Source organism: Cucumis melo, chromosome 8 (assembly GCF_025177605.1).
Source record: "Cucumis melo cultivar AY chromosome 8, USDA_Cmelo_AY_1.0, whole genome shotgun sequence".
NCBI classification, from domain to species: domain Eukaryota; kingdom Viridiplantae; phylum Streptophyta; class Magnoliopsida; order Cucurbitales; family Cucurbitaceae; genus Cucumis; species Cucumis melo.
The window spans coordinates 23,171,017-23,184,771 of NC_066864.1; the positions used below are offsets into that span (position 1 = coordinate 23,171,017).

General features: G+C 31.7%; 2 protein-coding genes across 2 annotated transcripts; both read left to right on the top strand.

The window, feature by feature from the left end:
• The first annotated feature begins 597 nt into the window (after positions 1-597).
• Positions 598-9,002, top strand: LOC103503181 (serine/threonine-protein kinase SRK2H-like). The gene is made up of 11 exons (XM_051089205.1): positions 598-814; positions 909-983; positions 1,110-1,211; positions 4,628-4,681; positions 4,798-4,890; positions 4,990-5,082; positions 5,315-5,407; positions 5,545-5,649; positions 5,739-5,837; positions 6,212-6,505; positions 8,877-9,002. Exons 1-11 carry the CDS (start codon positions 695-697, stop codon positions 9,000-9,002), a joined length of 1,254 nt encoding a protein of 417 aa, XP_050945162.1. The 5' UTR covers positions 598-694.
• Positions 9,003-11,162: 2,160 nt separating this feature from the next.
• Positions 11,163-12,875, top strand: LOC103504359 (triacylglycerol lipase 1-like). Its single transcript, XM_051089206.1, has 5 exons — positions 11,163-11,238; positions 11,353-11,455; positions 11,561-11,637; positions 12,183-12,332; positions 12,738-12,875. Exons 1-5 carry the CDS (start codon positions 11,163-11,165, stop codon positions 12,743-12,745), a joined length of 414 nt encoding a protein of 137 aa, XP_050945163.1. The 3' UTR covers positions 12,746-12,875.
• Positions 12,876-13,755: the final 880 nt, after the last annotated feature.

Below are 13,755 nucleotides of genomic sequence, written 5' to 3' on the forward strand. Positions count from 1 at the left end.
ATATTAATAAATAAGAAAAGATAAAAGTTCTACTATTATTTCTTTGAAAAAATTAGATCATACTCATACACCAATTACTGTGTTGCATAGATTGATGGGTGTCTTCAATTTTAATATCTGTTAGAAGACTAAATGTGGTATTGATTCAGAAAGTGCAAATGCAGGCGTAGTAAACCACTCGTTATAGAAAAATACAAATTTTAGAAATCGCTGATAAAAAAGAAAAAAGAAAAAAGAAAAAAGAAAAAGAAAAATCGAACTCTTTTTGGATTTGTGTCGTGAAATGGCTGAAATTTTGGATAACATTTTTTAAGAGAGTTTTTTCTTTTTTCCCCTTTTTATCAATTCAATTCAAAGAATGAAAACATAGATGAGACGGAGAGGAAATTAATATTAATATAGAATAAAGACTAACAATAACAATAACATAAAGATTACATTTTTTAAGAGAGTTTTTTTTTTTTTTAAAAAAAAATTATATTAATATTTTATTATTATTATTATTATTAAAAACGCAATATAATTATAAAAAAGAAAGAAGTGAGAAGTGGGGCTTTCAAGTTATATACCACTAATTACAAATGCTTTCATGTTCTCTCTTTCTCAGTTTATTAGTTGACTTCAGATGAGATCCCCAAGTTGTGAGGTTCAACCTCTGGGTTAAGAGGCATTGATTTTAGTTGTTGAATTAAAAATGGAGAAGTACCAAATTATTAAGGATTTGGGAGCTGGAAGTTTTGGTGTTGCAAAACTTTGTCGGCATGAAGAGACCAAAGAGCTTGTAGCCATCAAGTTCATAGAACGTGGTCCGCAGGTTGATTCTCTTCTCACTTTGTGTCCTTCACCTTTCAAATTAATCAACCCTTTTTTCCTTTTCTTTCTTTGATCTAACCGGGTGTCAGAGCCAGGTCGATGAGAATGTGGAAAGAGAGATTATAAACCATCGATCCCTTCGACATCCAAATGTCATTCGTTTCAAGGAGGCAAGTAATTAGTTTCTTTTTCTTTTTCTTTTTAATTACTTCCAAACTTTGTTCTCATCGGTGTGAGATCAGATTGAAAAATGAATCAATATAAGAAATGAAGGGTTGGAGGTTTAATATTTGCAGGTCATTTTAACCACGACCCACTTGGGTATGGTGATGGAATATGCTGCTGGGGGAGAACTTTTCGAAAGAATTTACTGTGGTGGTCGTTTTTCAGAAGATGAGGTCTGTTATCTACCTATTACTGATCTCTCTATGTTTCATATACAACTCCTTTCATTCAACTTCTTTAACTTTTACTTCAATTACTGCTTTATCAATTTTTTCTTTTAATGTTCTTTTCAAATATGTACTTTTCAAAATGATATATCAAATTTCTGAGGTTAAAAGAAATGGGTAAAACCATGACGCCATCTCTTTAGTGAGATTTTGGAAGGAGGGAAGCCAAATCTGAGAAGGAAATGAAAGTGGGGAGGGAGAGAAAAAAAACAAGTAATAATAATAATAAATAAAGATTAAAAAATTGTTTGGGATTCAAAACAGTGAGTTGGCACTGTAATTGGTTCTAAACTGACATTGCAGGTATACTAACGATATCGGTTTAGAACGAACATTAAATTTGAATCTTTTCTTTTCAATAATGTGTTTTTAAAAAATAATATAAAAATAAAGTAGAAAGACAGACTATTGACGAAAATAGGACAATTTGGGCGAAGTCGTGTACTAACTTTGCTTGAAAGTCGTGGTCCACGGCTTCAATGCATCGACCCACACTTTCTTCCTTTTTGAGATATTTAATAGGGAAACTTTCGTAAATATAACAAACTAGTGAAATGTTTACGGATGTGTAACAAAGCCATAAAGTTAGCGATTTTTTAAATATTCCAAGTTTGCCCTTCCATCTTTTTATCGTCTCTGCCATTTTTTTATCGTCTTCTTCCGTACTCTTCTTTTTTAGCTGCGATTTCTTCCATTCTTTTTAGATTTGGGTAACAAAATCTATTTTTTTTATGTCTTTCTTGTTTTTCTCTCTTTTTTTAGGTGCGTGCATGTCTTTCTTCTTCTTTTTTCTTCGTATTGTCTTTCTTCTTTTCAATTTTTACGTTTAGATTAGATAACCAAATCTGATGGTGTATAAGAATCTTGAAAAAATTGGTAAATAAGGGTAACAAAAACTAAAAGATTGTGTACAAAGAATATTGAAAAAAAAAATCGTTTATACCAAATTTTGAAAAAAAGAATCGTTTAAGTTTGGAGTAGCCAAATCTAAACGATCGTATACCATACCAAATTTTGAAAAAAAAAATCTTTTAAATCTAAACGATCGTGTACCCAAATCTAAACGATCATGTAACAGACGATTGTGTAATAAATTAAATGATAGAATTGAAAAAACAAATCTAAACGATCGTGTACCAAATCAAATCTAAATGATCATATACCAAATCCATTACCAAATATATTACACGTATTGTTGACGGGACATTTTTGGTATTTTACACGTTGGGCCTCTGAGCTTTTTCCATTTTCGAAATTGTTTTATACAACATAAATACTTCGCTGTTTTTTTATATTTTTGAAAAGACCCGGCCCTGAAGTTTCTGACTCTGGAAGTCAAGATTTCATCCTCTCGGTCGATTAGTCGAGCCGTTGAACAATCTTCCTATTTCAATGCTCTCTCTTTGGGGAAAATCCATAGACATTTGGGTTGCACACGTAACATCCCCTATATCGGATTTCTGGGACCATTACTTCAAAGCACAAGGAGTTTCGCCGCCTCATGGGGATTGAGCGCGTACGGGACTTATTATTATTATTATTATTATTATTATTATTATTATTATTATTATTATTATTATTATTATTATATATCATTTCAAAAATACATCTCCTTATTAAATATATTTCCAAATTTCAAATTTCAATCTCCAATTTCTTTTAAAAATATATATATTAGCAAAATATGTTATTAAATATTTAAATCTCCAAATTTCAATTTTCAAAAATATCTCTTCTTATTTATTATATTTCCAAATTCCAAGTTTCAATTTTAAAAAATATCTTTCCAAATTAGATAATTTATTAAATATGTTATTAAAAAGTATAATATCTAATTTTAGAATTATTCTTGCCATACTTTCTCATTTTGATTCTAAAAACAATTAGATATTTTGTTAATATTAGTGGATTGTAAATATTTGTTTAATATATTTTTTAATAACATATTTTGTTAATATATATCTCTTTTAAAAGAATTCGAGATTAAAATTTCGAATTTGGAAAAATATTTTTAGAGATTGGAATTTGAAATTTGGAAAGATATTTTTTAAAATTGAAAATTGGAATTTGAAAATATATTTAATAAGGAAAGATATTTTTGAAAATTAGAATCTGAAAATTTAAATATTTAATAACATATTTTGTTAATATATATATAAATTTGAAGATAAAGAAATGTATTTCTAAAAAATTGGAATTTGGAATTTGAAAAAATATTTAATAAGAAAGATATTTTTGAAAATTGGAATTTAGAGATTTGAATATATACATATTAAATATCCCGTACACAACTTCGTTCAAATTACCTACTTTTGTCAATAGTTTGCTTTTTATCCTATTTTTGACATTACTTTTAAAAAATACATTATTTTAAAAAAAGACTCATCAAATTTAAACCAAAGTAAAAAAAGAATTGCTTTTTTACGGTGTGAATTAGAGATAAAATGTGATTTCTTCAAATTTAAACCAAAGGAAAAACCTGAATTGTTTTAGTTTTTTTTCTTTTTAACACGTGAAGAAAATCCTCTATCATCTATTGTGAATCGTAAGTTCTTAGACATTTTTGTAGAGTTATCATTTTAATGTTAATCCGTGATAAATTGTATTGAAAATTAGAAATAAAATGTATTTTTTTTCCATTAGATGTGTGAATGCCAAAATCTATAGAAATTTGTGATTTTATTTCTTTTAGAAAAATTGTACCAAATAGCACAAATTACAAAATAAATATATAATTTAGAGATTTGGGCATGTCGACCATGGTAAGCAATCATGTCGATAATGGTAAATGATGGCATTGATCATGTGGTAGGCCATCGTGTTGGTTATGGTAAGCAATCGTGTAGTCTAATGTAAATAATTATGAAAAACTTCAAATTTAACGATCGTATTATACATACCATCGTTTAGAAATATCACGATACATAGTTCTTTGTTAACAATTTTTACTAATGTTCTAAACAATAAGATCTTATACTCTAAACACCGAAGAAAAAAATTTAGAAGAAGATATGAATAGATTGCAAACAAAATGAATAAAACGTAAAGAAGAATAAGAAGTGAAGATGTACATAACTCGTCTCGAAATTTTCAAAACCAACAAAGACATATATGAAATTTATGAAAGATAATCGGGTTTCATAGACTTTTCTTATTTTATTATACAGATCGTAAATATCTAGAGGTTTTGTTACATTTATGTAAATTTTTAAAAATCAAATATAATGACTATCAAATGAGGCGGCTTTGTATGTTTGTTTTTTCTTTCAAACCGAAAAGAGCAGGGCCCTCCAAAACAACTCCATTCACATCCGATTTTTAGTTTTTTAGATTGTTGAACTCTTTGATCTTATTTGATTTAGGCGAGATATTTCTTCCAGCAGCTGATTTGTGGAGTCCATTATTTTCATTCATTGGTAAGATAAATTATAAATATATATACATTATATTAAGCTACTTTATATACTTTATTTTTTATTTATAAATCCAATACCATATTTTTGTTTGATTCAAAATGGTGTTATTTTTGCAGCAAATATGTCATAGAGATTTAAAACTAGACAATATCCTTTTAGATGGATCTATAGCCCCACGCTTGAAGATCTGTGATTTTGGTTTCTCCAAGGTCTGTTTCAATATATGAGCTAGAATTTTATTTGCAGGTTCAAAGTTAACATGTGGTTACTTTTATTATGTTGTTGGTATGGTGAATTTGGTTGGGCAGTCATCCATGTTGTATTCAATACCACATATAAATGTTGGTTCAACAACATACGCAGCACCAGATGATGTACCAAAAGAGCAACATAATGGAAAAGTATGTGCAGTGAGATAATCAAACCACAATTACATAATATTATTACTATTATTATTGCAATGTCGTCTTCTTTGTTAAATCCTTTGGTCTAATTGTTTCAAAGATATAATGATCATGTGCACATTTTCTTAATATTCTCAGGGTGTGTTTTAGTTGGGAGATGCATGATCATGTCAGCTTAATTAATTACTATATATTTTATTTCGCTGTATTGTTTAATTTTGCTTTGTAGTTATACCCGTTGCATTCAACGCCAAAGACAGCCGTTGGTTCTCCAACATATTCAGCACCAGAGGTTCTAGTTGGAGGACAATATGATGGAAAGGTGATTATTATTTCAAAAATCATCGGCTAATTAAATTACTTGACTATGGTCTTGCAGCTTCAAGCTAGCTAATTAATTATATAAACAAATATATATATACATTATTGTCTTCTCTTTTGTCGTGTGTTTCCTTTCAGGTTGCAGATGTATGGTCATGTGGAGTTGCTCTCTATATTATGTTGGTTGGTGCATACCCTTTTGACGACCCCAATGATTCTAAAAACTTCCAAAAAACTATTAAGGTTCATTACTTTCCATGTTACGTTTTAAACTAATTTCATATTAAAAGGCATCATCATCTATTTCTCACTTCTGTTTTGTTCTTTTGCAGCGAATAATGGCTGTACAGTATAAAATTCCAGATTATGCTCGTTTATCTCAAGATTGTCGACAACTACTCGCTCGCATCTTTGTTCGTAATTTCTCTAAGGTATATTTTTATGTGACAAACTAATTTATTTTTCTCATTACCTAATTATTTTGATTTCTATACAGAATTTCTTCACATTTATGTGTTTTGTTTGATATTCTGAACTGAAATTCTAAAATGGTTGGCACTTTGATCAACCTTGATAGATCCTACCAAATGAAAATGTAGTAAAATTTCATGCCAAAACACAGCATTATATTCACTTTATCTTTCATACAACATAGTTAAGAGGAAAAAAAAGAAAAAAAAAAAAACTAGAGCACGAGTAAACTTGATCAGTTTGAACGTAGTGAAGTTAATTACCTCATTTGTTTTTACCATTGCATGAATGTTTGGGTTATATACACTTCTCTTTTATGTAATAATACGAACAGAGAATTTCGCTGAAAGAGATTAGGTGTCATCCATGGTTCTTAAAGAACTTGCCAAGGGAACTGACAGAAACAGGCCAAGCCTTCTATTACAAGTCGGGAAATCCAGCCTTCTCTAGACAGAGTGTGGAAGAAATCATGAAGATCGTGGGTGAGGCGAGAAAGCCACTATCCCCATCATCGACAACCATCGAAGAAGAAGAAGAGGAAGAAGAGGAAGAGGAGGAAGAGGAAGAGGAAGAGGAAGAGGAAGAGGAAGAGGAAGAGGAAGAGGAAGACGAAGAGGAGGAGGAAGAAGAGGAAGACGAAGAGGAAGAGGAAGACGAAGAAGAGGAAGACGAAGAAGAGGAAGACGAAGAGGAAGAATAGGACGAAGAAGAGGAAGACGAAGAAGAATAGGACGAAGAAGAAGAAGAAGAAGAAGAATAGGACGAAGAAGAAGAAGAAGAAGAAGAATAGGAAGAAGAAGAAGAAGAAGAAGAAGAATAGGAAGAAGAAGAAGAAGAAGAAGAAGAATAGGAAGAAGAAGAAGAAGAAGAAGAAGAAGAAGAAGAATAGGAAGAAGAAGAAGAAGAAGAATAGGAAGAAGAAGAAGAAGAAGAATAGGAAGAAGAAGAATAGGAAGAGGAAGAAGAAGAATAGGAAGAAGAAGAAGAAGAAGAATAGGAAGAAGAAGAAGAAGAAGCATAGGAAGAAGAAGAATAGGAGGATCATAGGAAGAAGAATAGGAGGATCATAGGAAGAAGAATAGGAGGATCATGAAGATGAAGAAGCTAAAGAGGAGGAGAGGAAGAAAGATAGGAAGATGAAGAAGATGAGTATGAAAAGATGGTGAAAGAAATTCATTCCAAAATAAGAGAAAATAAATACAATCATCCTTTAGGAACACACAACATAACATAGAGAGGTTCGCTGTTGTTTTTAATGCTGTCGAGGTTGTTTGGTGTAATGTATTAAATAATTATGGTTATTCAACAGTTACGACTAGCATACAATATTAATTATAAGTAGACTTTTAAATTCTGAATGCGTTCATATATTGTTGATTGATGATGGTCTGTAAGTCCAAAGTTTATCTCTCTATTCTCACTTGTTATTGTTTCATCTCCCTTAGTTGTTTTTTTTTTAAAAAAACTATTATTGTATTTCATTTTACCCTTGTATGTATTTTCTTCTCACACAACCCCATTCACCCTAAACCCTATTTCCATCCGCCTTTGTTTTTCTTTCTAAAATATTCTCTCTCTCTTACTCTCTAAATTCATTTGTACCAGAGAAGGCATGGGAGGGTGCTGTAAACTGTAAAACAAACGTGTGGTTCTATTATTTCTAATTGAAAATAAAGGATTGTGGCTGATGGAAGTTGAAAGAAAAGCGGAAAATAGCGAGATTGAAGTCGTCGATTATGGGATAAAATGGATTTTGCAGACATGAGAGAGGTGTGAGAAAGAGAAGGAATGAGGAAGATGAAGAACAAGGAAGACGTAGCGGATCCATCACTACAAGAAATATGGGCTTTGATGTCGGTTGAAAAAAATGAAAACAGATCTTTAATGTCGTTTCTCAAAACGTAGATGTTTAATGTCGGTTTTAAACCGACATAAAAAGGGAGCTTTAATGTCGGTTTGAAACCGACATTAAAGCTATAGTTAATTTCTTTAATTATTTTTTAATTTTGTTAAATTAAATCAATAAAATTAGAAGACACGGTTAAACTCATTTGCTCTTCCTATTTCTCGATTTCTTCTCAGCCGTTAGTTCACTCTCTTCCCTCTCTTCTCAATCTCACTTTAGGGTTTAGGGTCGAACCACCATCGCTCTCTATTTTCTCTTCTTCTTCGATAGTTTTGTCACTTGTAATCGAAGAACCCTGGTACCTGTTATCGTTAAACGACGAACGATTTGGTGTAAATCTACATCGAGAGCACTTTTTGGCGGCGATGGCATGGAAGACGAATCATAAACCACATCTCTATCTCTTCCGTCGTTGTCCTTTTCATCTTTCTCTGAATCTTCCGCTTCATTTTACACGCGAGATTCAGAGATCCGTCTAATTTCATATTTTCCTCGGAAGAGCATCGCCGACCTGTTCCAGAACGTTCGACAATGGCGTCGATTGAAAGAGAGGATGCTTCTAATCTTTAGAGAGGTGATTTGTGATTTGTGACTAGTGGGTTGTGAGGTTGGTTATCTCCTCTCTTCTCATGTTTGTTTTTCTTTGCTTTGCTGATAGCCTAACACCATTTCATTCTGTTGCGTTCCCTTTTGCGGGTTGGTATTCTGAATAATGGTGTGTTCTTCCATGTCTTTTCACTGAAAGGAAGGTTCTGTATACATAAAATCACATGTCGTTGTTTTAGTTTATGGTTATCTTTTTCAACAAAAAGGTCTCTACAATCCTTTCCTCAATAAGTTATGTAAAATGAGATGAGGATGAGTATGGTTCTGACAGTTACTTCTCAACTCTTGCAGGTTTGAGTGTACAAGATATGTGAAGAATGGTTGAAGTTTTCTCATGATAACAGGGATGAGGACTAGATTTTAAATGGTTTTTTTCTAACTATTTATCATATGGTTAAATTGCATTTTTGAGCTTGTGGTAATCTATATTCTGTCTTCATTTTCGGGAATAATGGTTGAATACTGAATTTCTTGAAAATGTTTTTAGGTTGAACTTGATATAGATGGGGTTGTCAAAGGAAGAAATCACAAAAACTGTGTTGCAGAGGCTACATTGTTGGAGACTTCGAGCTTGCTATGTCAAGAGAAAAATTTCAAAACTCTTAGAACTTAATCAAAATACTAACTCTATTCTTTTTTACTCTTCAAGTACATATTAACGAACATAAACTTTAGAGAGGTGGCTTTGGTGCCTGATACTTGAAATACAATTTATTCTGTAACATCTACCATAGGCTTATTTGCAATGCAATATTAATCAATACATCATTGGATGAGAACGTAATTTTTCTATAGGATAGGTTCTGTACAACTGTGTAAAATTTACTTGGAAAATTAACCAAAGGTTGGAGGTCCAGGTATAATCTCAGGTGATGAGTTGTGCTTGTGGCTTATGAACAAGGCTATTCATCCCACACCAAGTTGTATACAAGTAGCGCAACCAAAGGGTAAAGTTCTATTTATTATTATTTGTTAGTTATTATAAAATTTAGAAAGCTATGTTTGACCTAAGGCAACCAATATCTTAATGAATTTGGAAATCATTAATGCTTAGTGAGGGCTCTAGAGTCAAAGTTATTGATGCCTCATGTAGTCATACGATTCTCTTGAATATAATGAAGTCGTTGAATATTTGCTCATTATGAATATTTGTTATTCACATATTTTCATGCTATCATTGAAATTTATCTTACTTTGTCTGCTCTTAAATCCAAGTTTGGTATGATGCAAACGGTGTGAAAGTGTTCTACTAGGTGATCTTTGGTCCCTCGTTAGATTCTTATGCTAAAAAGACATTTATATATTTCTGGTTTTTTGCACTCAAATCTCATTATTGGCTCTGAGACATTTTATAGCATCTACCAATGACGATGTAGCTTAAGTACGAAAATTTGGTTCTGGTAGCAAAGGAGACTGCATTCATGAGTTGAAATGCAATGGAAACACATTTCATATACTTGTGTTTTTCGTCCCACTGATACTTCTGTTTTGATCATTGGCTCTCATGAGGTTAGTCAGTGCTATTTAATTTCACATACTATTTTATTAACTCTTGAGTGAAAATTTGGCAAATATTCTCTAGAAGCAAATAATATATCTATAATGCTTGGGTCCTTAAAAGCCATTTCAAGTTGTTTCATGCTTACAGTCTCATATTGAACATGGGATTGTTTAAGTTCTGTAATTGTTGTTTGCAATTACTAATCCACCTGAACAGTTAGAAACATTTAATGATGTGATAATAAGATGACTTAACAAATGCTCTTATTGGATAAGATTACTTGATATAACTGCAATTGATTTTGCACACTTTCTGTCTTCTGATATTATTTAGCAGCAAAGTTTTAACATTGAGATTGTTCTGTTTTAAATGGAATTGTTGGCTTTCAGTCACCGAAGCTTTGGGACACGACAGAAAACAAGACAAGAACATTGAAAGTTCATAAGAAGTTGGTACCAGCCTGACTTGGCTGCATCAAATGCTACTGGTTTAGTTGCTTCAGCAAGTCACAATGACTGTCAAGTTCTGATATTTCTTCAAACCAGGTGCTTAGACTTCCTTAAGGTTGATAGAAACTTCTTTTTGTTCGAGAGAAAGAATTTTGTGTTGCAAGTATTTGTAGTTAAAATTTCATAATTGGAACTTGCTTTTTTGGCCTCAAGAGAATATTGTTAGTTAGGAGGACTTTGATTAGCTAGGTATATATATCTCAAATGGTTCAATTTCGCAGCAGTTATTTCAAGTTCCAAAATTCAAGTACTTAGAAATTTTTGTTTACGCGTCATGTCATTTTTTTTCTCCATTGTTTAACTTTCTCTATAAAAACAATGCTGACATTGATGAGTAATTTTCTAAAATTAAGAGTAAGATGCTCTGTAGAGGGACAAACAAAAGAGATTTAATAATGAAGAGTATGTATGTATATATGTAGTTTAAACAGTTCCATTCTGAACAACTGTAAGCTCTTCTTTGGGCCAATTGTTATCTCGTGGTGAGGTGAATACTGCTGATAAAGTTGGTGGCTATGTTATGTTCTTCATGTACTCTTTTGGTTTTTTTTTTTTAAATTCACGGAATGAATTTCTATTTTAGTTTGATATATGTTGAGGGTGTTAAGAATATACCAACCTAGTTGAGATGAGTGAATAAGGTTTAGTTATACATTTTAATAAATTTGTATTCCTTTTACTTCTTTGAAGTCTTGCATTTTATTTACTTTTTTTTTTATCAAATCAATGTGTAATAGAAGTTATCGTGCTCTTCATTGTGCCCATGTTCTACAAGAAATACGATGACAAGGTGGATGTCTTTGTAGAGAATGTCATGACCGAGATCAAGAAACTGTATGGTTTTAATGTTGATTTGTGCTTTATTTGTGCTTTTATTTGTGCTTCATCACTTTATAATTATATTTTTATTTATCCCCTTTGTTTCAAGTGTTTTAATGTTGATATGGTTTCAGGTGCCAAAAAGAAAGAGGAGGGAGAAAAGGTTATCATGCTATCTTTATATTTTGTTCGACAGATAACTCTTGCCTCAGGATTTCATGAACTCAACTTTAAAAGGTTATCATGCTATGCTATGTCCATTTCTAATTTTGTAATGGGTTGCATTTTTAGCTTCACCATAGTTTACAGTACTCATGCCTATGTTTCTGTATGCTATTTCAGCGATTGGGGAACAGTCCTTTTAGATAATCTTTGTGATCGGCTTGTTAACTGCATCAATGTTCTTAGTTCAATAACAGGTTCTCTCAATGCAACCTGCTTCATGTTTCTCTTTCTTTTTATTTATTTACTATGTGAAACCTTGACTGCGGAATCCTTATCCAACATACTTGGATGATGCCTTCTTGAACCGGACATGAATCTTTCAATTCATTTGGCTCTCCTCTCACGCTTATTTATTGCTTTTATTTCAATTCATTTGGCTTCGAGCAACTTTTTTATCATTAGAAATGTAAGAAGAAGAGCTAAAGGTATGTAAAGCTTTCTTCCTCATTCTCTTGAATCATAAGGTTTTTGTTTCCATTTTTATTCATCTTAAAGTATCAGCAGATAATGAAGTTACTATAACTGAGCATCTAATAAATGAGAGTCAACTTGATGTGCCGATTATGATAACTGAGCAATAAGTTGAAAAGTAAAGCAATCATTTTTATTCACTTTCTTGATCCTGATAAGTCCAAGAGTAAGGATGATTTTATTCATAATTACAAGAATCTTAGAATGGATTGTTGGTTGTTGATTGTGTATTTTGTGTTGATATTTTTGTTATGAAATGCAATTGTAGGAAAGGGGAAGGCCTTTAATAACACTAGAGTGAAGCATAGAGTGAAGCGGTCGATTAAGGTGCCCACGATTAGTAACAAGCTAGCAGATATGATGATTATTCATGGAGGAAATATGGCCAAAAGGCAATCAAAGGTTCTCCACACCCAAGGTATAAAAATATGATTGCTTTACTTTTCAACTTATTGTGTTGATGTTGCTTATTTCTTTATAGATTGATATTGATTTTCATAATAATGTTATGTAAAAAAATGTTGATTATTCATTTGGCGGGCAATATTATGAGCTAATCAATTACAAGAGTTCATAGGTTGCCACATAAAATGTTTTTTTTTTATTTAGGAAAAGGATTGTATATGATTGCATCTATGGAATATTTCTAATAATAGATTGAAGAGATTTAGGAAAGCCTGATGGCTGAGGTAGACTAAAGAGAGTTATGTGGATTGGGGTGTGGATATAAAATCTTAAAAACTTTTCATCCTTCTCTGCAATTTTAGTACTTCAAACAACTTTGTTATTCTATATAAATGGTTTATTTGGATATTGTTTGTAGATAATTGAAGTCATATCGGGTTGAAAGCTAAGAGATTGTGCAGAGATTGCCAAGCGACCGTTGAAAATTGAAGACTGAGAAGGCATTTAGGATTTTTAATTATTTAATTCTTGTATTAGAATCTTTTTTCATGTACTATTGTAGAATGTATATACATAATATTAAGATTTTATTTTGTGTATTCAAATGTAAAAGACAAATATTATAGTTTCTAACCTTATATGAATTTCATTGATTTGTTGGCGTGTGAAAAACATATTTATCTACATTGATCCAATGTCGGTCTATAGGACAATAATGTGACAATTAAATAAAAATAAATTTGTAAAAATGAATCCAAAAACTAGGCTTTAATGTCGGTTTTAAACCGACATCAAAGTTCAACCGACATTAAAGGGCTTCAATAACACTATCAAAGATGTCGGTTTTTCAACTGACAAACCGACATTAAAGAGGCCTTTAATGTCGTTTTTAAACCGACATTAAAGCCCAACCGACATTAAAAGGCATCAATAACACCATCAAAGATGTCGGTTAAAAACTGACATTAAAGGCCTTTAATGTCGTTTTTAACCCGACATTAAAGAGGCCTTTAATGTCGTTTTTAAACCGACATTAAAGTCCAACCGACATTAAAGGCCTTTAATAACGCTCACAAAGATGTCGGTTGCCAAGTTACATTAAAGGCCTTTAATGTCGGTTTTAAACCGACATTAAAGGCCAAAATTCTTCTAGTGCATTCTCAACACTCACCGTCATGTCACCTTCTTTTTCGTCCATTTTTTTTAAAAGACCTTTCAAGTACAACTTGGGGTGGGGCGATTTGTACCTGGGATCTTATGTCTTTGGAAACATACAGATGTAAGTTAAACTAAGTTCATGTTGGTCGTTTCATCCATTGCCAATGATGAAATCAACTATTGCTGTCGTTAAAGGTGTACAAAAAATGATTGAAAACCGAACCGAACCACAATCAAATCAAAATCGAATAGAAACTGAATGCATGTGATTCGGTTCA

Excerpts from the sequence above, each read along its gene's own strand:
- LOC103503181 (XM_051089205.1), top strand. The coding sequence starts at position 695 with ATGGAGAAGTACCAAATTATTAAGGATTTGGGAGCTGGAAGTTTTGGT. Across the intron at positions 1,212-4,627 it reads GTCGTTTTTCAGAAGATGAG|GCGAGATATTTCTTCCAGCA; the intron begins GTCTGTTATCTA and ends TATTTGATTTAG. Across the intron at positions 5,838-6,211 it reads TTGTTCGTAATTTCTCTAAG|AGAATTTCGCTGAAAGAGAT; the intron begins GTATATTTTTAT and ends TAATACGAACAG.
- LOC103504359 (XM_051089206.1), top strand. The coding sequence starts at position 11,163 with ATGTTCTACAAGAAATACGATGACAAGGTGGATGTCTTTGTAGAGAAT. Across the intron at positions 11,456-11,560 it reads CATGAACTCAACTTTAAAAG|CGATTGGGGAACAGTCCTTT; the intron begins GTTATCATGCTA and ends ATGCTATTTCAG. Across the intron at positions 11,638-12,182 it reads TGTTCTTAGTTCAATAACAG|GAAAGGGGAAGGCCTTTAAT; the intron begins GTTCTCTCAATG and ends ATGCAATTGTAG.